This window comes from Megascapheus bottae, chromosome 15 (genome assembly GCF_031878675.1).
Source record: "Megascapheus bottae isolate mThoBot1 chromosome 15, mThoBot2.hap1, whole genome shotgun sequence".
Taxonomy (NCBI): Eukaryota; Metazoa; Chordata; class Mammalia; order Rodentia; family Geomyidae; genus Megascapheus; species Megascapheus bottae.
The window spans coordinates 28,768,786-28,793,013 of NC_143523.1; the positions used below are offsets into that span (position 1 = coordinate 28,768,786).

General features: G+C 38.7%; 1 protein-coding gene and 1 long non-coding RNA gene across 6 annotated transcripts in view; one reads left to right on the forward strand and one right to left on the reverse strand.

The window, feature by feature from the left end:
• The window catches only part of Pcgf5 (polycomb group ring finger 5), a 61,852-nt gene extending 40,276 nt beyond the window's left edge, over positions 1-21,576 (reverse strand). The window contains exons 1-2 of one of the 4 annotated variants that reach the window (XM_090346278.1): positions 21,498-21,576; positions 10,007-10,308 (exon numbers count right to left, since the gene is read on the reverse strand). In XM_090346278.1, the coding sequence (XP_090202404.1) occupies positions 10,007-10,118 (112 nt within the window). In that variant the 5' untranslated portion in view covers positions 10,119-10,308; positions 21,498-21,576. Of the gene's footprint in view, positions 1-10,006; positions 10,309-11,527; positions 11,678-12,141; positions 12,362-21,497 lie in introns of those variants that run through there. The other 3 variants (XM_090346277.1, XM_090346280.1, XM_090346279.1) reach the window with 3 other exon arrangements.
• Positions 21,577-23,736: 2,160 nt separating this feature from the next.
• The window catches only part of LOC150054082 (uncharacterized), a 31,550-nt gene continuing 31,058 nt past the window's right edge, over positions 23,737-24,228 (forward strand). For both annotated transcript variants that reach the window (XR_016537916.1, XR_016537917.1), the window contains exon 1: positions 23,737-23,805. This is a non-coding gene — a long non-coding RNA (uncharacterized LOC150054082). The remainder of the gene's footprint in view (positions 23,806-24,228) is intronic.

Consider the following 24,228-nt stretch of genomic DNA (forward strand, 5'->3'; position numbering starts at 1 on the left):
TCCCCCCATCCTTTCTTACTCATCATGCATGACATTTTTTTTCTTGGCAATACTGGGGCTTGAATTCAGGGTCTCTTGCTTACTAAGCAGGTACAATCACTTGAGGAGCCACATCCTCAGTTTCTTTTTGCTTTGGTTTTCAGGTACGTCCTCAGGCTTTTGCCCAGAGCTAACATCCAGACAGTAACTGTTTTACTTAAGGATTTCTGCATAGTTAGAATCATAGGCTGTGCCTGGCTTACTGGCTGAGACTGCGATTTGTATTTTTATTTTTTGCTATGCTGGAGACCAAACTAAGGATCTTGCACATACTAGGCAAGACTTCCACCATGGAGCTATATCCCTACACTCCCTACACTTTTATTTTTTTTTTGCCAGTCATGAACTCAAGGCCTAAGCACTGTTCTTGGACATTTTTTCGCAAGGCCAGAGCTCTACCACGGGAGCCACAGCAACACTTTCAGCTTTTTTCTATGTATGTGGTACCAAGGAATTGAACCTGGGTCTTCGTGCACCCTACTCTTTACGTACCATTCTTGACAATATTCATTCTGTATCATCAGTCTATATCATTTCTGCCTTGAAAGCTTTACCTAGTAAGTTTTTTTCCCCCCAGTCCTGGGCCTTGATCTCAGGGCCTGAGCATTGTCCTTGGGCTTTTCCTCAAGGCTAGTGCTCTACCACTTGAGCCACAGCACCACTTTTGGCTTTTCTATGTATGTGGTACCAAGGAATTGAACCCCGGTCTTCGTGCATGCTACTAGGCAAGCACTCTACCATTAGGCCAAACTCCCGGCCCACCTAGTAAGTTTTATAAGTAAGCTGTGATCATGTACAAAAGAAATATTATCATTATATATTATATATGAAACTAACATTTATTTTTAAAATTCCAGAATAGCTGTAATCTGCTTCTGTGACTGCATTCTCTATTTTATTAATGAAAATCTAATCTCTTATGCTGTTATACATGTAACAATATAAAGCAGCATCATTTTAATTGAGTAGAATGTTGAATAATAACATAATTATTGTATTATTTTGGCGTGGACAAATAGTCTTTAAAATAGAGGTTTATGAATAAGACAGACCTTGGATTTAAGCATGATCTGGGGAAGATTACATTGAGCAAGCAGGAAGATGCTGATATCTTTGAAGGGTGCCTAGTGTGATAAAAGTAGGAGGTGGTAGGACCTCGGAGATACAAAATGAAAAGTTGTGTGCAATTTTGTCATGTATTTTGTTTTTCTCCCAGTGATACTTTTGTGCAATGAAAAAGTGAATACACCTATCTTTTCCCTTAAAAAAAATACTGGGGCACCAGTGGCTCACGCCTATAATCCTAGCTACTCAGGAGGCTGAGATCTGAGGATTGTGGCACAAAGCCAGCCCAGGCAGGAAAGTACATAAGACTCTTATCTCCAATTGACCACCAGAAAACCAGAGTGGTGTCATGTCTCAAAGTAGTAGAGCACTAGCCTTGAGCAAAAAGAGCTAAGGAACAGCACTCAGGCCCTGAGTTCAAGGCCCATGACCAAAAAGAGGTTTGGGTGAGGAGCCTAGTGGGAGGTACTTGGGTGGGGAGGGGAGTGGTTTGGGGGGAAGGAGTGGGCAACTGCCCTTGATCTGTTGGTAGTTTTACCTAACAAGACAGTTTAATAGGACCAATCTCTCCCCCTCCCCTTGTTTGATTTAAGATATGACTTTCTGCTCCTACATATATTTAGCTATGGTAAGAAGTTGTCTGCAGGTATCACTAAAGGCCAAACCAATGGGAACACTCCATCTTGAACTTTGAACCTGTAGAATGATGAGCTAAGCAAATGTCTTTTCTTTGTGAGTAACTGTTCTAAGGCATTTCATTGTAACACTGAAAAGCTGGAGTAAAATGGTCTCTCTTCTTTGGTCTTACTAGCTCAGTTCAACTAGAATCTCAAAGCTGGATACTGTAGAAGAAAAACATGCAACCATGGTGGTCTCTCACCTTAAATTCATGACCATGAACCTCATGAAGTGGGTTTTTCATCTGCAAGGCAGTCACACTCAATGCCCCCAAGTCCATTATTCTCCTTGCCAGTACTTCTCCTCTCTCCTCCAACCCCCATCAAATCCTCCTCCATCCTCACTCTCCACTGAAGACCTCACTCGCTATTTTACTGAAAAAAGGAAAAAAGAAAAAATACTGAATCAAAGAGAGCGTGCACCAACACACCTGTTTACCTGCCAGAATCTATACTTTGTGTTTCCTGCCTATGGAAGTTTTCAGAATTATTATACCTATCTCAAGTAAATCTCTGTCTTGCCCACTATTTCCTTATCATGGTCTACACCTAAGTACCTACTAAAGATTCTTTTTAGCACTCAGCATAGTTTCCTTAGTGTAAGACAAACACATTTGTGGACTTCACTTCTAATGTCAGCTGCTACTCCATTACTTCATTTTCCTTGGCAGTAAAGTTCCTTGAAAGAGTCACCTATACTTTACTAAAATTCCTTTCTTCCCACTTTTTTTTAACCCTTTGCCTTTATTAAGGTTAAAGGCAGTGTTCTGGATATAGCTCAGTGGTAGAAAATTTGTCTTGCATCTGTGAGGTTCTGGGTTCAATCTCCAGTACTATTACTGCCCCTCCCCAATAAGTTAAATTCTTATATATTCATATGAAAATGGTGAAAACTAGGAAATTAAAAAATTTGCCAGATTTCCTCATCTATCCAGACATTCACCCTGCTATTCCACAGAAACTTGGCTAGCTAGAGAGACGGAAAGGATGACACAGACCTTCTACATTCAGACTTTCCAGTAGCATATGTTGATATTTATGGTTTCTCAGGCCAAAAATCTTAACTTGACTCCTTTATGTTTTCATGATCCACAAACTACAAAATGTAACACTGCTTTCAGGAAATGGCGATTTTACCACACTACCACTACCACCTTGATGAAGTCATATTTATCGTAATGGGCTCCTAAAAGGTCTATTTCCAAGAGTAGTCCGTTCTTTTCAAACGTAAGTAGAACCATGTCATGCCTCTCCTCAAAACTGTACTTGAAATGAGTCATTTCTTTCAGAAATTAAGTCAAAATCCTAAAATGTTTCTGTAAGACTTGTGCACTATGTTTTGGGCTGCATACCCATCCCCAATACTAATACTTCCCAGCCCTCTCCTTTACTCTCTTTCTGTACTGACATAAGGACCTCCAGGCCATTTCTCAGACACATTCCTGCCTTAGTCTTTCTTCCCCCTGAAACACTCTTCCCTCAGATATCTGATTGGCTAACTTCTTGGCCTCAAGTCTGTTCAAATGTCACTCACAGAGGCCTTTAACACAGGCTTACTAAAAATTGTAGCACCAATTTCCCTTTCCCAGCTTAACTTTCCCTCTTCCTACAGTATTTATCACTCCAATACATGCCAAGACCATGTTTCCAGAGCCTAGAACAAGACCTGAAAGAGGAAATGTTCAGTAAATATTTATGGCTCCCTTTAGTATTCATAACAAGAAAGGATAAGTACGTTTTTTTTTATTATTATCTACCGTGTGTTGGGTACTATTCTAGACACAATCTTTGAGTTTGGCAGGCTTAAAGAACAGCAAGTCAGAAGGTTATCACTACAGGTCCTCAACACTAGAGATCTTCAATCAAGGTAAGAATAAAATGTGAGATGGAGATGGTAAGGAGTGTTTGGACTAGTTGTTTGGAAGAGCCAAAAAGAAGTGGTTACTACTGGAATGGGAATGCTAAAAGGAGCCAAGTCTGAAAGTATAAACTGTTAGTTGAAGAGACACTAAAATTTTGTCTAGTCCAGAATGGTGTTCTTGAACTTTGGTCTATCACAGAATCTCCTGGAAGGCTGGTTTAGCCGATTTCTGTACTTCTCCCCAGAGATTCTGATTCTATAGATTTATGAGGAAGCCCAACAATTTCTACTTCAGGAAGTTCCCAGGTTCCCCAGTGATGCTGTTACTGATGGGTGATGCTAATCTGAGACTATAACTTAAATAGCCTGAACCTTAAACATTAAATACCAAATAGTCACAAGCTCTCAGTACCTTAATGAAGTAGTCATTGTGTTAATATCTGTTCAATTACAACAAATGGTAGTACATATATTTTGCCATTTTATGATTATGTCTACATACAGCTACATAAAATCACCAAGCCTCCTAATCTTAAAATCAATTATATTTAACAACTAACCATTCTTTTCCTGGATAATTTAAAAAACAAAGCAATATGTTTTTCAAGGAATTTATTTTTAGTTAAGGGATAACTGTTATAATAATGTCTGAAAGGACAGAAAAAAGAACATTTTCCTTTCTGTACCACAGAATTATGTCTGTAAACACTTTTTTTCTTTTTAAAGAAAAGAATCACCTTATTCCTAAAGGGACCTATTTAAAAAATGTTTAAGAAATGATGGGAGTTTGGCCTAGTGGTAGAGTGCTTGCCTAGCATGCATGAAGACCAGGGTTTGAAAAAAGCCTGATGTGATGCTGAGGCTCAAGTGGTAGAGCTCTAGTCTTGAGAAAACCCAAGGATAGTGCTCAGGCTCTGAGCCCAAACCCAGGACTGGCAAAAAAAAAAAAAGTTTAAGAACTAATTGCATTGCCTTCATCACATCTAAGCTACCAGGACAAATCTCATAGGTTCAGAAATTTCTTAGGACCTGGGACAAGAGAAAAAGCACCCTAAATCCAGGACCACTAGCCCCTAGTCCCTAGAAGTTCATCCTATCCTTTCTAAGACACAGGCACCTAAGTAGATTCTAGAAGACAGGCTTTCTAAATTCCTAATTCTTATCCAACACTGCCTACATATCTTTCAAATTACCACTATGTTTGAATATCTGAAAGCAATAAAATAATCAATGAGCCATTTATTTCTTATGAAAGTTTTTATTGAATATTCCCATACTAGATAGTAAAGAGACATGTAATCCAAATTTGTGTGGGAAGCAAATTTATAGCACATCTTGAAAGGAATGAGTTTTAAAGGCTATGTAGCTGCTTAGCAGGGCCTACAGGAAGAGAAGTTCAGGTCTTGTAAACAGTTGAACATGTTGCTTCTGATGTACATGTTAAATGGTGGGGAAGGAGAAGATAGGCAGAAACCAATCACAATGAAGTAGCTTTAATTTATCTTAAGGGCAACAGGGTACCTTTAGGAAAGTTTTCAGCTATCTGAAAAGTGAGAGTGATAAACCCTATAATCTGTTTTTAATTACTGCCACAGGTTAAAAATGTGCTACAGTGGCTCAGGGAAAAATAAATAGAATCTGAAATAGTAATGGGGATAGAACTCGAGGAGCAAATGTGAGAAATACCAAAGAGAGAGAGAGAATACAGGATTCTGATGAGAGTCTGTTATGAAGGTAAAGAAAAGTCAGGATTTTCCATGGAGCAAATTTCTAGCTTAAACAACTACATTCCATTTATTCACTCTTAAATATGTTGAGTTTCAAGTATGTTCAAGACATCCAATTGAATATCCAGTAGGATTCTGAGGCCAATAAGGAAAGTCTAAGCCATAAATAAAGATTTCAGAGATAACAGCATAGCACCAGAGTAGAAAAGTTCACATGGACAAAAAAAAAGATACTCCCAAGTAAAACACATATTAGAATTTCTTCTTGGTTTATAAGAAATATTCTTGATAGAATACAAGTTATAAGTTTACATTATTTACATTACTCAACTTTCAGTGACTAGAAAAGTACTTGAAATGTAATTATTTATTCCAAAGATAATTTTCGGTGAATATCTTTTCCTGAAATTAAAATTGCCTAACCATGGTTAAAGTGGGTATAATTAATCAAGCATTAATTAATTGCTTACAACTAAAATTTATTTATATTTTAAATTTTTAGTCTTGAAACTTTATTAAATGCCTTGGCTTAGATGTGGTAGTAGTAAGTGACATCTGAGTCTAGTTAATGTGTAGTTTCATAACCCCCTTTTTTAAATCTTTTTTTTCAGGAGCCTAGAATAAAGATGCTATGCCATTTGAGCCTACTCTTTCCTACTGAAGACCTTGGTTTGCCCTGTTCCCTTTCTCCCACATAACTGCAAAGCTTTAGGCAGACTTCCTGTTCATTCTGTGGCCTTTTGTCCTATGGCCATAGGACAGCCAGGCAGTGTTAGCTCTAGAATTTCTATATGGAGGAATACAGGTAGTGGCTGTCTATCTGGCTAGAGGAAAAGAGGTAAGAATTTTAGAAGCATTCTTTTGCATTCCACTCAACTTCAATATCTTAACACTTAACTACTATTATAGCAAACTGTTTTATTATGTCTAGTATACTTATTAGCATCTAAATTTATATATTTCTTAATATTATTAATCTTTCTTCACTTGATTAGATAATTCAAAGGGCAGATTCTATGTCTACATTGGTCATTAACAATACGGCTTCACTTATATGTTACTCACTTGAACAGTAGGAACAAAATCCTTATATGTAGATAAATGCTCACTTTTTCTTTACTTGATTCATTCTTTATTTGGGGTACCATAAGACTATTAGTCTTGGTATAATTATTTTAATATTCTTTTTATAAAGCTAAGTCAAGATATAAAAATAGCCAGGTACCCATGGCTCTTGACTACAATCCTAGTTCTCAGGAGGCTGAGATCTGAGGATAGGGGTTTGAAATGAGCCAGGACAGGATAGTCCATGAGAGTCTTATCTCCAACTAGCCATCAGAAAACCAGAAGTGGTACTGTGGCTCAAATAGCAGAACTCTAGCCTTAAGTACAAAAGCTCAAGGAGGGCACCAAGACCCTGAGTTCAAGCCCTATGACAGACCAAAAAAAAATTATACATACTATCAAGTAAATCCACATAATTTCTTAATCCTTGCCTTTCCTCCTTGGCCATCTCGATTTTATACCCATCCTAAATCATAGTACCACTATATCTGTCCTGTATTATATATGATAACACATGAGAAAATCTAGAGCATCCCCACATGTTAAAGACTCATCAGATGGTGAAAAAATGTCTCTCATTATCATTTATGCTATCAATACAAAAACAGTTACACTTGCAAGAGAAATAGTCCCCCCCACATAGTCTCAATATAAATAAAATCACAAAGTACAATACAAATCCAAGAGCCTGAGAGTTGGGCTAAATACTTCAACCCAGCATTTACTGTTTCGATTCTCTGCTGATGATAAGGGTCACATTTCTGATTTAACATTTTATTTTAACCACAGTCCTGCCATGTTCATTCCCTCTCAGTGAATGGTAAATGGGTTCCCAGTTGCTGAAAGATAGGAGTTTTTTCAGGCCAGAATAACTTGTGGTAAATTGTCATTTACTTCTTTAGGCTTTACATCGCTATTGAGAACATAAAAATAATCTTTTCTTATAAGTGGATTTTATGTACATCTAGAACTCTTTGTTTCTCTTTCTGAAGAGGTGACATTTAATTTGGTGTTTCAGTATTTTTCTTCAGAAGGACACATACTAAATTTTTACTACATAGAAACAAGGCAGTCTGTGCTTTCTAACATCTTTCAGAGTTGGTAGTTTTTGCTAGAGATCCAAATATCAAGATAATGCTCAAATTTTAAAGCAGTAAAACAGAAAAGAATGTGGATCATGTCCAGGTCCCAAGCTTAAGTATAGTGGGTATACAGAAGAATAGGCTGAAGTCTCCAGTCTTTCACATTGGCTCTGTCCCCCAAATACCTACAGCAGAATCACTCTTCACCACCTCCATCTCATGTTTTACTACCTTGGAGGAGGACTGTGTTCTTCCATCTGAACTATAATGACAGCCTTCTAACTGACCTGCTGTTCCTTAAGCCTGGCAAGCAGATTCCTACCTCAAAGGTTATATCTAGAACAGCACCCAACACATAGTAGGTAATCAATCAATGTGTGAATGACAACTGATTATTAACTGTTCACTTTAATAAGAGAAGGCAATGACAGAGTATTCATTCAAAATGTTTCACATTATTGCCCCTAAAATATATCCATCATTACTGGGATAGCTCTTCTGAAATGTGTATGGCCAGACATTCCCATAAAATGTGGCATAAGCATAAACCCAGGTAGGGTTCCAAGCACAATTTTTTTCTAAATTGTGGTAAAGTATATGCAACATAAATGTTTCCACTTTAACCACTTCTCATTCAACTTTATACCCTAGTTTAAAGCCGCTGGCATACAGTAGTATATCACTTCGGCTTAGGGAGAATAACTGAAAAATTTACAAAGTAAATAAAAACTCCACGTTATATTAGAAAGAGCAGGGGGTTTGGTGTCATTCCATTAGGTGGGAGATGAAGGCAGAGTTAAACTCTTAGTTTCCATACCCATAAAATGAAGACAGGAAACAAAAAATTGGTGTAATTCTGACACAGAGTCTAGAAAAACATCTCCTCCATTTCCAATGTGGCAGGTAAGAATGAAATTTGTTAGGAGTTAATTAGATATGATAATACTGGAACAATGATTCTCATACCTGAACATGCTTCAGAATCACTAGGCAGGCTCTTTTAAAAACAGACTCCTTGGGCCGGGAGTTTGGCCTAGTGGTAGAGTGCTTGCCTAGCATGCATGAAGACCCAGGTTCGATTCCTCGGTACCACATACATAGAAAAAAGCCGGAAGTGGTGCTGAGGCTCAAGTGGTAGAGCTCTAGCCTTGAGAAAGTCCAAGGACAGTGCTCAAGCCCTTAGCCCAAGCCCAGGACTGGCAAAAAAAAAAAAAAAAAAAAAAAAAAAAAACCAGACTCCTGCACTCACCAGCAGTAAGTCTAAGGTGAGACTGATACTCTTCATTCTAATAAGTTCCAAGAAGATGTCAGAAACTGGTGTTATGTTTGGGTTATCAGTGAGTTAAATAAAGTATGTACATCCTTTGTAACAAAGCTTCTGAGAACATTAATTCCTTTAATATAAAATTTTAAATTAAGAAACCAGAAATAGCACATGCTTTTACAAAGTATAACTGGTAACTTGCTTTTTTTTTTTTTTTTGCGGGTCATGGGGCTTAAACTTTGGCAGGGTGCTGTCCCTGAGCTCTTCAGCTCTAGACTACCACCCTACCCTTAAGCCATGTCCCACTCCCATTTTCTAGAGGTTAACTGGAGATAAGAGTCTCAAGTTCTTTTGTGCCCAGGCTGGCTTGAACCTAGATCCTCAGATCTCACCCTCCTGAGTAGCTAGGACTATAGGCATGAGCCACCATGCCAATCTTTTTAAGATTTTAAAAAATTTTACAAGAGCCATGTAATGTGTGATTCTTGTTCTTAATGTACTATATTATTTCTGTCCCTTGGTTATCTCATATTGTTACAGTATCTTACCTTGTTATCTGATATATTGTATATATGTTTGTTTATTTGAAATAGGATAGGGAAGGGGAAAACAAGATGAGGGGGGGGGAAGAGGAGGGAAATGGGGATAAAAACATGAGAAAGGGTAGCAATGTTTGTGAAGTAATGTACCTTCTCTCTCTGGTGAATATAATGTAACCCTTCTATTAATTACAATAAAAATATATTAAAAATTTTTACAGTTTGATTTTTAAAAATCAACTATGTATTGAGCTTTAAGTAACAGAGAAGTTTCATGCTACTGCTGTCCCAATGACAAAGGCTCTAAATACTAATTCAAAGATAAGACTAATTCTTAAAATATTCTTTACATTTATGTGTGTGCCATTACTGAGGCCAGAACTCAGGGCGGGGGTGCTTGTCTCTTAGCCTTTACATTCAAGGATGGCACTGTATCACTTGAGGCACAGTTTCACTTCTGGATTTTTGGTGGTTAATTGGAGATTAAAAAGTCCCACAGACTTTCCTGCCTGTATTCAGTCCTCCTAAGTAGCTAGGATTATAAGGGTGAGTCTCTGGTGCCTGGCAGAATACTCTTTTTAGTCAAAATTGAGAAGGAAAAATGAGACATAACAATTTACAGGAATAAATACAGGTACAATTTTTGCTGAGTGGGTGTCATACAAAAGTACGAAACAGAGTACTTACAGGTATGGAGGCATTCTGTCACTGTGGTTGGCTTGATAAGATACCCTTTGCAGATATAGCAGGTAATGTAAGGATTGAAATCTTTCACCAAGTGTTTCCTTTGGGTAGCCATTCGAGGTTAGCTGGCTTTAGTAGTTCAAAGAGTGGTAGGTACTAAGTGGATGAAAGTCTTGTCCCAGGAGACGATGTGGTATTCCCAATATGATGTCTTGAGGCATGAGAACAAACATCCAGATTTATCATGAAATCACTAATCATCACTCCTTTTGGTGGTTCTGCTCTTCCATATCTGTTCCACAAATCTTTTTTAAAAGATGAGAGATAACATGTCAAATTCTTCAGACTGGATAATATCATTAGATGAACAACAAATAAGGTATGGCCCAAATTGGGTGACTAAAGCATATCTTTTTACTGTATAATTAACTTGCAAGCCTGCTATAACAACAATAAGGAGCCTTAGCAATGGGTTCCACACTAAAGACAGGCCAGCGCTATCAATCCCAGTTTGCTCTCCTTACTGATGCATTTTAACTATCCCCATGATCACTCCATTAGGAATTCCAACAGAAGTTAAAAAACAAAACAAAACAAAACTGAAACCTGAAGCATTATCTTTCCTTCCCAGCAAAACACTCCTATTTTTGTTCTGTACTCTATATAGTTAACAGTTAAATCAAGATGTTATTTTCCACTTCGTGCATATTACCTCTCCACCTACAATCTATAACATAGTCTACCAGGTTTATTTTCAAATAATGCCAGTGTCTCCTCCTTACAAACAGAAAACCTTCCCCAATTTGTCAGCCTTCCAAGTAAGTTAAAACTCTACACAGAGGATGACCTTAACACATCTTTCCTTCTTCAAGTGAATGGAGAGAATCTCTAACCTTTTATTATTAGCTCTCCTCTCCAGCAAGCCCCTCCTCTCCTACCCACCCTTCAGAACCCTTCTCCAATGCTATCCTCCATACCCAGCTCCTCCCTCCTCCTTCTACAACTTTGCACTCTATTACATTTTCTTTTCATTTTGATTTATAGTTATAGCCACTCTGTATATCTCTTCTATTAGAATGAAAAATCCTCAATAGAAACTGGTCTTAATAAATATATAATCTAGGCAGTGTTATTTTCTGCTTTTTTTTCTTTGTCTTTTTAAGCTGCAAAATGAAAAAAAAAAAAAAGACCAGCTCCTACAGTGGTGGGGATTACATGAGACAATATATACACAGGGCTAGCACATAACACTGAGTAAATATCATTTTTCCCACAGCTTTTAGCACAGGCCATACACATATCTGTATATACATACACATGTGTGTGGGTATGTACATATGTGTGTGTGTATATATATATATATATATATTTATTTATTTCTAGAGTTTCTTACAAAGGAGGTTTCCTCTCAGAAAAACACAGCATGAAAGGGCTGGTGTCACCAAGTTCCTATCTTAACGATGAACTCTTAGCCAAGTATAAGGTAACCGGAAAAGTAAAAAGCATCATTCCATCAACACATACCCACTGTGCTGGGCTCTGCACGGAAACATCCTATCCCTCTCGGGAAACCGTGTGGAGGGAGGGACGAAAAGTAGAAGGAACCGGGACGTCAGGGCCCTGGGCTCTGCATGACCTTCAGCGCAGCCCTCGCTAGGGCTCCTCAAGTCCCTGCCTGTCCCATGGGCTTTGCCACGAAGCTCCCAAGTCAGAGAAAGTCCCCGGAAAGAGGAAAGGGCAGGGTCGGGCCAGGCGGTGCTCCGATCCCGGGGCAGAGCTCAGGGTGGCCCAGCCGGCCAGGGAACTTTCTGGGTGCACTGATCCACCGGTTCGCCCGCTCCGCAGGTGCTCGGGCTGGGCGGGCCCCGGGAACCCCGGTTCGGGCCCGGGCGGCGCAGCGCGGGGCAGGACGAGCCGCCCCTCTCCCTGCCCTCCCCGCCCTCCCCACCCCGGGAGGAGGGCACGGCCGAACCCCTGTACTCCCGCCCTCACCCCCCACCCCCAGTCAGTCCCCAGGCTGGTGGGGCCCCAGCAGGTGTCTAGAGGCGCAGCTCCCACCCAGGGCGCACACTTGGGCGGGGAGCTCGGGGGAGCTGGGGGCCGAGTCCCGGATCCTCCCCGGCCCTCCCAGTACCTACCCAGCGGCCACAACCGCCGCTCCTAGCCCGCCAGCGCGCCGGCTGCCCCAGGAAGGAAAGTGAAAGAGAAACAGCGCCCGCCGCGGCCTGGCCGGTCCCCTAGCCCGGTCCGCCCTCCCCCTGCCGGCGGGGGCGCGCCGCTCCACTCCACCGGGCCACTGGGCTCGGCCCGATAGGGCGCGCCGGGCCTCGGGGGCCCAGGGCCGGTGCCGCCTCCAAGGGCAACTCCACCCCCTTCAAAACGGCCAGCCCGAAGGAGGGGAGGCCCCGCCCAGCGCAGGCCCCTCCCAGCGCAGGCCCCGCCCCCGCCCCGCCCTCAGGCCGCGCCCCGCCCCGCCCCCTAGCTTCTTGCAGGTGGCCAGGCCCTGGAGCTGCTACTTCTCTGAGTCGTACATTTGGTCAATTTTTTTTTTTTTTGCCAGTCCTGGGCTTGAGCTCAGGGCCTGAGCACTGTCCTTGGACTTTCTCAAGGCTAGAGCTCTACCACTTGAGCCTCAGCACCACTTCTGGCTTTTTGCTATGTATGTGGGGTACCGAGGAATCGAACCCGGGTCTTCATCCATACTAGGCAAGCGTTCTACCACTAGGCCAAACTGCCGGCCCACATTTGGTCAAATTTTATCTCAGTTTTTTCTTATCCAGGTCACCACCTCCTCCCACTTGTTGTTTTCGTCACAACAATGACTGGAATGTTTTTCCAATGTGGACTCCGAGTCATCCTGGGTAAGTTACTTCTGCATCTTTCTCAAATCAGTCCCCACCCAGCAGCAGACATCTCTTGAATTATACTGAATTTGGAAAAACAAAAACCCAACAACAACCAAAAATCCTCTAGCTAACTCATTGCCGTAGGGTGAGTCCAGTCCTGGTGACCATTACCAACTAAAAACAAACAGGAATACTGTGAGGATAGGGGTGGTAATAGGGAGAGGTTCTAAACAAATACCACCAGTGCTCTTTCTAGTGAACTTTGGAGCTTTACATGAGACCATACACTGCAGAAAGACTCAATTTATAGACCTGCAGTCAAGGAGTTCTCATTCAATCCTAGCCAACTATGTTCCACAAACACAAATTTCTACTACAACCACGACTGTGCAAAGTACAAATCAGACCTGGTCTTTACTTCTTAGAAGACTGCAATCTAGTAATCAATGTAGTCTTTGCTAATGAAACAAATTTGAAAGAAGCATTCAAAAAAGAGTTGCTGAGGGCAGCTTTCAATGTTGCCAGAGCGAGAGTGGCTGCAGAATTCACAGTTCATACAAAGCATTTGTTTTTCTTCATACTGACAAAAGTCACCTTCTAGCTAGGGTGACAGATTGTGAAGATAACTCTAGTGGTGAGTCAACAAAACTAACCACTACTGCATTCATGATGGCTACGTCTACACAGGTATCCAGGGATATAATGCCAAATTAAAAGGCACCAAAAGTAGATCAAACCAGTTTTAAAAACTATTTTATAATAATTAAGCTTATATAAAGTACATATAGTAAAACAAATGATCATTTTAACATCACAGCAGGAACAATACATTTTCTAAAAACAGCTTTAAATGAGCAAATTTATAGCCCCTTGAAGAATCATTTTGCAATACTATTATATATGTTAGTTTTCAAACTGGGATTGACTTCAGTAAGACATAGTCATCACAGTAAGAAAAAGAAAACAAGTTAAATAACTTTTATACTGAAAGGAGATAGATTCATGTCTTGTTACTATCTACATGAAAAGACATGGTTATTTTACATGTCAATGTGATAAGTGAGACCAATTTCTAGTGTACTTAAAACATTCAGTGGAGATCTAACTTTATACATTGCAACATATACAAAATAAAATGACTTGGTATGCTTCTCTTTCGTGTCTGAATCCATTTGAAATGTGTTTTTAAAGAATAACAGTTCATGAAATCTAAGAGGGAATGAGTGTTATTGGTAATGATAGGTGGAGGAATGACAGGAAAGTAGCTGTTAGGACATATGTTTCTATGGAGGAAAGGATTATAAATAGGCTACAGAGCAGCACCTGAGACTGTAGATGAAGGTGGTGCTGCATGGTATGTGTATATATGTATGCATGCATGCTTGCATGTGTGTACATATGTTTATCATGAAATGTTCTGTGACATTTCCTCTCTTTAGCAACCACTTTACTTTTTCCATGTCAATGAATAAAAATGTACATACACACACACACATAAAAAATAGCACATAAAACCCTCAAACATCTGTTCAATTAAGAAAATAACAAAAGCAACAGAGAGAGGAACTACAAAAGGACAACTTCCCTGAGATATTCAGGCAAGGAACTTTCAGCAGCACCGGCCTTCCCCAACCCCCTGTCTCTATCTCTTCATGGTGGTTGCTCCTCTATCTGTTGGTTCTGCCAATCAGAGTAAGAAATAAACCTTGGAAGTCTCAGTATGAGAGGTGGCTTTGAAAATAGACCTCAAGCATTGTAGGACTTCGATGCAAGCCAAGGCCTGGATAACTGGATGTGGAAGACCAGGTAAAAGAAAAAGGAATGGGGGAAAGAAACACAGTTGGAGTCCTCGTATCAATAATCTATCTTAGCCTTCTCATTTACAGATGTAGAAACCAAGACTGTGAATAGCAAATTTCTAATCACAGAGCTGAATTTGGTGGAGCCAATATCAAGGCAAACATGTCAGTTTAGCTTAATTTACACCTGTCCCACTAAGAGCACACATTTAAGAAAGGTCTGGTTAAAAAAAAAAAACTACAACAGCAGCAACAAAACAGTAACAGAAACAAATGGAGGAGAAGGGGAGAAAAGGGAAGAACAGATAACAGAAGGGGATTGCCTGGATGGTACACAGATGTGATTGTCACTGGTGATTCCCTATTAAAAAAAGCATAACCCCAAAGTAACATTTTGTTTCATTTGATTGTTAGCCCAGGGACTCTTCTAGGGAACTACAAATAGTTCTTAATTGGAACTATTCAGAGTTAATCTGTATATCTAACCAATGCTTCTATTGTTTTATGTTTTATGTCTAGATTTTTATTTCATTTAAGGATGGACAAGTAGTTCTATGCTGAAAAGCTCATTTTCCTTAACAAATTTATAATCAATTAATTGATTTTTTTCAATTAATTGATTTTTATTGTATAATTTTCTTGTTAAAATAAGGTGTTCATATTTCCAAGAAATGTTAAATAAGATAGCTTTTTATGATAAATTATTTTATACACCAAAATATGCTGATTAATCCTTTAAAATGGAGAATTTTTTTGCCAGTACCTGGATTTGAACTCAGAGCCTTAATTACCTTGACTGTGGCTTTACCAGTTGAGCTACACTACCATCCTAAGATTTTGCTGGTTGTTTTGGAGATGGAGTCCTACAGATTTTTTTCTGTCTAGGATGGCTCTGAATCACGATCCTATGGATCTTAATATCCTGAGTAGCTAGGATTATAGGCATGAATCCTTAGAATGGAACACCTTAACAGATATATTACTCTCCATAATTGGAAAGTCTCCTTGCAAAGATAACAGAAAAATAGTTAAATTTAACATTCCTACTATACTCAAGTGGGGTGTGTGTGTGTGTGTGTGTGTGTGTGTGTGTGTGTGTGTGTGTGTGTGTGTGTGTGTGTGTGTGTGTGTGTGTGTGTGGTTTTCTGCCAATCCTGGGGCTTGAACTCAGGGCTTGAGCACTGTCCTTGGGCTTTCTCAAGGCTGGCATTCTACGACTTGAGCCACTACACCACTTTTGTTTTTGTATGTAGTACTGAGGAATCAAACCCAGGTCTTCGTGCATGCTAGGCAAGCACTCTACCACTAGGCCAAACTCCAGGCCCAAGTGTTTTTATTTTATAAGCACATATAACTCAAAATCAATGCCTGTCTGAAATCAGTGATGGTGGAACTGAGGAGGGAGACAGTCAATTTAAGGCTTCATCACCTTTGATCCACATCTCTATTTCTCTGACTCTACTCATCTCTTACAATCTAGTAATTTTCAAGGACTTCCTCTTCTACATGTCTCTTGAGTATTCAGATCACTATCAACTCTACCTTCATTACTCACTGGACTATTAAGAAGTCTCTTCTCTGCCAAACCATCTCCCATAGCACACACAGAGGTCTCCTTCTAACTGTAATTCTGACCAGGTTGTTTCCCTGGTTTGATTATGCTGTTTGTCTGATTTTTAAACCAAAATTATTGTTCTTAAGATAATGCCCAAACACTTCATAAGGCCATTCCAGATCCTGTCAATTCTATGTAGCTACTTATTTGAATTCTAAGATCCAACTATTAAAGCAACACCAACAACAACAAACCAAAACAACCTCACTATAATTCCCTCTAGCTAAACAGAAGGGTCTTCCTTGAAATGGATATCCAGAAAAAAAACCATTTACACTTCCCTATCCAGGCTAAATCTAGCCAACCTTTATTATTCTTTGGTATCAGCTGACTCAAAGGTCAACTCCCTAGACACTTCAAACTTGCTAAGGAGCATTCTCTTTAGACACAAACCATATAGATACCTGACAAGTTCTTGTTCTCTAGAGCACCTTTCTCTGTCTTAAGAGTCTCTGATTTAATAGTCTGAACTTACTAGAATGTGAACCCCGAGGACCTGTCAGCTGACTATGCATCCCTAGTGGAGTCGACAGCATATGGTAAACATATGAATAAACATTTACTGAAAACCTGAATAATTAATTGCACAAGACAGATGCTGTATATTCTTGTGTTTCTTCTTGGGAGCATCTTTTCAAAGGATATGTAAAAGTATAATATCCTATCCTCTAGGACTATTAATTAAAATCACTCCAGTGAATACAGACTTATCCCCAAGAAACAATCTTAGAGAGATATAACAAGTTTACTAATAAAGTATTAAATGGAACATGACCAAGTGGTTAGACCCCAAACGAAAGCGGCACCATAGGTAGTTTAAAAAAAAATCGGGCCTATGTGCTTTCCCTGCCAGTTACAAAGACTACAAGGTACAATCCCCAAAGTAAAAAGCCAGAAAGAAAGAGAAATTAAGTCAATATATTAGCAATGAAGACAGAGAAATAGATGAGGTATAGAGACAAGGTTAGTCTGGGTAAGACTATGAAACTAGATAAATACCTAAGTGCTTTTATCTGTGTGTTTTGTTGGTTGTGGGGTTTGAACTCTGGGCCTGGGCACTGTTTCTTCAGCTCAAGGCTAGGGCTCTATCACTTGAGTCACAGCACCACTTCTTCCTAAGTTAGTATCTAGCTAGAGCAAATTTCTATCATATTAGAATGACAGAAAGGAATCCCAATAGGCACAAAGTATAAGAGAGAGCTGGATGTATTTCAATCATTAAGACTTCTTGAAATATTTACAAAACTATAACTGTTGCCGAGCCAGATTAAATTCTCAAGGATCAAACTAATATTAAGCAAATGGCTTCAAGGCAAAAACCAGGAAGAATCCATCAAATCTGAGAGTAAATCACTCTAAGTAAGGGGGCATTGTGAAACTTTAGAAACATAAACAGCCAAATACCAAAAAAATTTTTAAAAATGGAGAAAATGTCCTGATTTTATAGATAGTTGAGGTTCAGAAGAAAAGACACCAGGTCTAGAGCCAGAAGAAACTGGTTCTTGGCAGGAAAAGAAATTACATTACCCTCAGCTTTATTTTTCTCTAATAAAAAATGGGCACTATATCATCACTCCCGTAAAACTAAGAATATACAGGGTAAATTCTCTCTTTATGTTTATGTGTTGTAATAAACATGCAGTAAGACAACAGGTGAGAATTTTCATTTTGGGAGAGGTAGTATTGGGGATTGAATAAAAAAGGACTTCAAATCATGATCTTTTTGTCTCCAATTCCCAACACAAGACATGTCTTTCACATTGTAAGCTATGAAATAGCACTGTAAGAAATCTAAGGTATAGGAGTAATTTTGCAAACACCAGAAGTTGAATAGCACCTAATAATGCCATTACAAAGGTTCAACAATGTTTGGACATTGTAATATATTAAAAAATGTTTATGGAATGAATACTTCGAGCCAGTATAATGAATTAGTACACACTAAAAATGCAATGGTCAGCAAGTACCCCTTTCTCTAATTTCCACATTTATCAAATTCCAAATTTAAAAATGAAGGGGGAAACCAAGATATTTTGGTAAATTCAAGTTGTACAAAGGAAATCAGTTCTTAGAAGATTAAAAAATTAAACTCGTAATAATTGCACTGAAGTAGTACATAAAAATTATTAAGTCCCCTTTAATGAGGGGGTTACAGAATTTTTTCCATTAAAATATGTTTTCCATGCTGGATTCTAATTAATACGTCCTCAGTTATCTGTTCCCAGTACTACAGGGAATTGCAGCATCCTTAGTCCAAAGAGAGAAAGGCTAAAGGTTTTAGTTATTAGTTGACACTTTAGCAGTGTATTTACAGTAATTCCTTGCTGGCTGAGAGGTGGAGAGATAAAGAGAGGAAGCTGACAGTGTTAGAGAAGGGTAAGACCTTTCCCTTCTACTTTCTAATTCTAATTTGAGCCTCCTCACAAAAGAAAAAAAAGCTGAAAATAAAAAAGGTAAACTATTGTACTTACTCTATCTTCAACTATTTAAGCAGGTAAGGACTAGTGCACTCATGGACTTTTCCCGGGTTTGTGGCAAACCAAAGAGAAAACTGCCTTAATGAATGCAAGGAAACATCAACTAGACATTTCTAATTCTTGACCTTCAGGGTGATAAGCCTTACACAAATCTTAGAAGCTGTTACCGGCCCTCATTAGTTCAAGTGGAAAGAAACTGCATCTGTCTTAAAGCTTACTTCTGTTGAAAAGGGGTTATCTCAGCTGACTTGAAAAGATCCTTCCAATTATAAAACATTTGATACCTGATGGATGAGGTAAAAAAGTATGATCATTAAAGCATTTTAAGTTAGATAACAGAAAAAATATAAGATGACTGTGAAGAAAAGCAGTAACAGCATAAACTTTACAAGGGAAAACGTTGGTCTTAACTGCTAACTACTAGAACCAAATCTAAAACATAACAGGTTGTGGTTCAATGTTTGTTGAATGGATCGATAAGTGAATAAACAAGTAGATATAGTGTGTTTGTCTTTCCATGTAAGGCTGCTCACGTTCAAATTTGGACACAATCTCTACTGGCTTAATGTTCTGGTGTAAGCAACCAATCTCTGTCTCTGTTTCTCACCATTTAAATGGCCACAGTAAAGAACATAATCACACAGGCACATTTAATGATAATTAAATAAGATAACCTAACGTTTACTATATATTAGAGCCACAAGGCACTTTCTGAATTAACTTTAAGAATCTCTTATCTATACTCTTCCATAGTATGAAATATTAAGACATAATTTAAGACTTGATGATAAACAAATAATTAGACCAAATACCTTCACATAACTACGTGCTTGCTTTTATGATGCCTTAGACAAAAGCTAATTGTTTAATTCTGCTTCAAGGTATTGGTTTTTTACCCTATAGAAATGTGAAAATAAGGTTGCTTTCTATGAGGTAAATGAGTGAAACATGAAAGCAATGAATTAAATTGGTCATATGAAGATGAAATTAGAAAACATGTTCACAGAAAGCAAATATTCAAAACTCCACTGGAATGACTTGGGTTTAGTTTAGGTAGGGTGGACTGGCAGAAACATGGTACATTTAGTAAACCTAAACATAATCAATTATATCTATTCTGTCTAGAAAAAGTTAATATAAACAGAAAAAGAATGATTAGCATGGACTACAAAAAGAGCAATTTAAAGAGCAGTATCCTGGCTACATGTTAGCAATGCTGGCTAGCACTGGGAATACTGGTTTGAGCTAGTAACCAAAGAAGTGTGTTTTGATGCAACTCAAGATCCATTTATTAGATGAAATTATCAGCCACCATTTTAAGCTCTGGTTCTACAAAGTTACTTTCTGTTTTTGTTGTTATTGTTGATAAAGTTTATTTCATATTGTAATGTATAGAGGGTTACAGTTATATTCACCAGGTAGTAGGTGCATTACTTCTCACACATTGACACCCCTTGTACAAAGTTACTTTCTGGGTTACAATTTGCCTTCTCTATACATATACATTGGAAGCAAATACTCTGAACTGAAAAATTATTATTCTGTGGCTATTTCACTATGAATTTAATTTTTTTCCTTTTAAAAATAGATAAAAGAAAATCTCCAGCCAATAGTGAGATCCCTCCGGAAGTTACTTCACAAAGTGACTTGAAATACAAAATGGCTTTAGATTTGGGATACAAAATCCCTAAGGGTCCTTTTACATACTCAATTATATCATTGTCTAATCAAGAAGTAATATCTAGAGCAGGCACTGGCAAATTTTATCTCAAAGAATATATGGTAAATATTTTACACTTTAAGTGTCAAATAGTTTCTATGGCAACTACTTAACTCTGACCAAGGAGGGATAAAACTACCCAGGGAAGGGTGGAAAACAAGATGAGGGTTGGAGGTGGGGGGAGGGAAATGGGGACCAAGACATGAGAAAAGGTATCAATATTTGTGAAGTAATGCACGTTCTATCTGGTGACTATAATGTAACCCCTTTATTAATTACAATAAAATATATGGAAAAAACAAAAAGAAAAAGAAAAAAAGAATTTGCACACTAATGAATAGCCATATTCCAAGAAAATTTCATTGGAAGAGCTTCTGAGAAGTTTCATAGCTTAATATTGAATGGTATCCTGCTCCTCCTCCTCATCAAACAGTCTAGGGACTCAGAAAAATTTTGTGATTATTATTTTTTTTTTGCCAGTCCTGGGGCTTGAACTCAGGGCACTGTCCTTGGGCTTTGTCAAGGTTAGCATTCTACCACATCGGCACTTCCAGCTTTTTTCAATGTATATGATACTGAGGATACCAGGGCTTTGTGCATGCTAGGCAAGCCCTCTACCACTAAGCCATGTTCCTGGCCCAAATTTTGTGTTTTTGAGACAGGGTTTCATGGTGTGACTTAGGTTTGTCTCAAACTCATGATCTTCCTTGCCTCAGTGTTACCTAAAGTGTTGGCTGTAGGGATGTGCTACAGTACCTGGCTAGAAAATACTCTAATTCTGTTTTATAAAAGATTACAGTAATTTGACCTTTCTCCTACATCACCATGGAGGAAGGCTTTTAAGAAAGAGAAAAGGAATGTTAAATAAAAACTTTAGTCGAAGAGCAGGCATGGTCGCACACTTGTGACTTCCAGACACTACATAGTCCTTGTGATATTTAAAGAGAATGTATTTCCCCATTCTATCTAGAATTCCCAGGTGCTGACCTCAGAGAAAGAAAGGCTTCAAGCTATCAGCTATCTGCTTGCATACTTACGGAGAGTGCTGTAAGCTGACCTGACCTCAGGAAGTCATGCTGGAGTGTGTTATCTGTGAACTCCAGCCTCACCATGGCCAGCTTCAGCAGCCTGGATCCTGGCCCTGAAGAACAGGGTGGTGAGAGCCCACCATCCCATCACCTTTGAAACACAGCAGCTGCAACAAGAGAGGGCACATTTGAAAATAAGAACACTCCAGCTGTGGCACCAGCTCTGGTTTGATTAGCTTAAGGCAAAGGAGGTGTGCTTTTATTTAGATGATGCCCAACAAGAATATTTAAGATGTAGATAGATACTTGCAATATCCATCTTTTCAGATTTGTGTGTGTGTGTGTGTGTGCGCGCGTGTGTATGTATGTGTGTGCATGTACATACGCACCAGTCCTGGGGCTTGAACTCAGGGCCTGAGCACTGTCCTTGAGGTTTTTTTTTTTTCCTTTCAAAGATAGTGCTGTAACACTTGAGCTACAGCTCTACATCCAGCTTTTTTGTGTGTTCAATTGGAGATAAAAGTCTCACTAACTTTCCTGCACCAGCTGGCTTGAAACTAGGATACTTACATCTCAATCTCCTGAATAACTAGGATTACAGGCTTGAACCATTGGAATAGGCTCCTTTTGGGGATTTTTGTTTTCTTTTAAGGTGGCTATAATATGCAAATCAAGAAGAATCTGTAAACAGGGGGAAAGGATTTCAAGGCACTTACCATAACAGTCACCAAGACTGAGGCCCACTGAGGCCCATGTAGTACCTATATTTTTGTTGAATTGTAAAAAAGGATACGTTGACATCAGATCATTTAAATATTAAAATAACTGTCAAAGGCATTAACAGAAGCAAATATATGTACTCTGAAAGCTTTAAGAACTGTTGATGCTGATTTGAACTTACAATGATACTTCACTTTCTAAAAATGTTAGAAGGATGGTGCTTATCACAAGTACTGCCAGGAAGTTTAGTGGAATTAGATGATTATAAATTGGTAGGTCACAGTATTTTCTGAAATAATTTTTTAATCCTTTTTAACCCATGAAGTCAGAGGTTTTAACTTGAACACCAATTTTTACTAGAAATGACTTTCTGTAGTCATAAACTAAACTTATAAACACAAGCATGAGTTCTTGCATGAAATCTTTTTGCTTTGGATAGGGTTGGAATTCAGCCTCACACTCACTAAAAGTACTCTACCATTGAGACATATCTCCAGCCTAAATGAAGTCTTTGGGTCAACTAAGACATCTCATGTTAAAAGTATCCAACAATAAATAAGCCATTTACAAAACCAACTAGTAAAATTCTGCTTTTAAAAGTTGGCATTTATGGAAGTGGTGCTGAAGAGCAAAGGGACAATGCCCAGGCCCAGAGTTCAAATCCCATGACCACCACCAACAACAAAATGTTGGCATTTATAATATTCATGCTTGATAACCATGTAAACAATTCATTTTTTATATTTTGTTTAGTAATGTCATCATTTTAATGTGCCACTTTAAATGTTAAGTATCGTCTATTAAGTACTGCATACATTCATTCTAAACACCTGTTATGAGTTGAACTGTGTGCCCCCTGAAAGAAACCTTGAAGTCCTAAAATCCGGTATGAGTAAATGTGATTTTATTTGGGAAAAGAGTCTTTAAAGGTGTAATAAAGTTAAGATGAAGTCACACTGGAGTACTTGGACATTTAATTAGAAAGCTGATAGAATGAGATGTACTCAGTTGCCATCTTTTCTTGTTTTGGATCATCCATTCAATAAAGATCTCCCATTCTCTAATGCATGTTAAACACTTCTGGGTTCTGTGATGGATGCTGACACTTCTTCTAGGTTTTTGGAGGATCTTCTGAGAATTTTTAGTGTCACAAAGAATGAGATATTCTACCCTTCAATGAGTGAACGGATAAAATGTGCCCTCTTGTTTTCTATTAGCCAAAGATTTCATGTCTTTTTCATCGATTATAAAGAAATATGGAAATGTGAGCTAGAATATGAAATATTTGGTTTTGTTTAAGGGTAGCTCATGGAAGGGAGAAGGAGGAACCAAACAGCAGAAAGCAGGTGTGATTTAATTGGTACCAGGTGTCTAGCACTAGAGGCACTGAATAGCCTCTCTGCTCTTCACAGGGCTGGGCATTCAGCCATGGGCGAGCCCTAGAATACTATGATGGTGGACTGAAAAGACTAGAAGTTCCGTGGTCCTTGCTTCTATAGCAACAACTGGGCCTCTATGGGACAATGATCTCTTACAAGTTTAAGCCAATTATACTAGAAACCTTCAGGTGACATCTTCCAGCAAAGAGAGTTTAAAGGTATCCACTTGCTTAAGCAGCTTACCAGATATTAGGTTAGGTTTTAGAGGAGGTATTTTCCTTATGTTGCTATATTAAACACCCCTCTATTAGACATACATTATTGAGGGAGGGAGAATAAAATTCTAACTACTGTTATATTAACAAGTGAGCTTTCTAAGTATGTGCTGTGATCAAGGGAACAAATAACCAAAGCTATAGTGCTCTCTCACACAGATATGGGCTATAGCAGCAGGTAGATTCTTTCACTGAGAGAAAGAAATCTAGACTCTCTTTTTGGGATGCAAAGAATGAGCAGCTAAGAGAGAGCACTGAGATCTAAGAAACTAGGAGTCACTTATGTCAGAAACTGACCAATCTTTATAGAAATCTGCTGCTATTAATAGCTATCTTATTTAATTCCAAGAAACAGCAAAGAACACA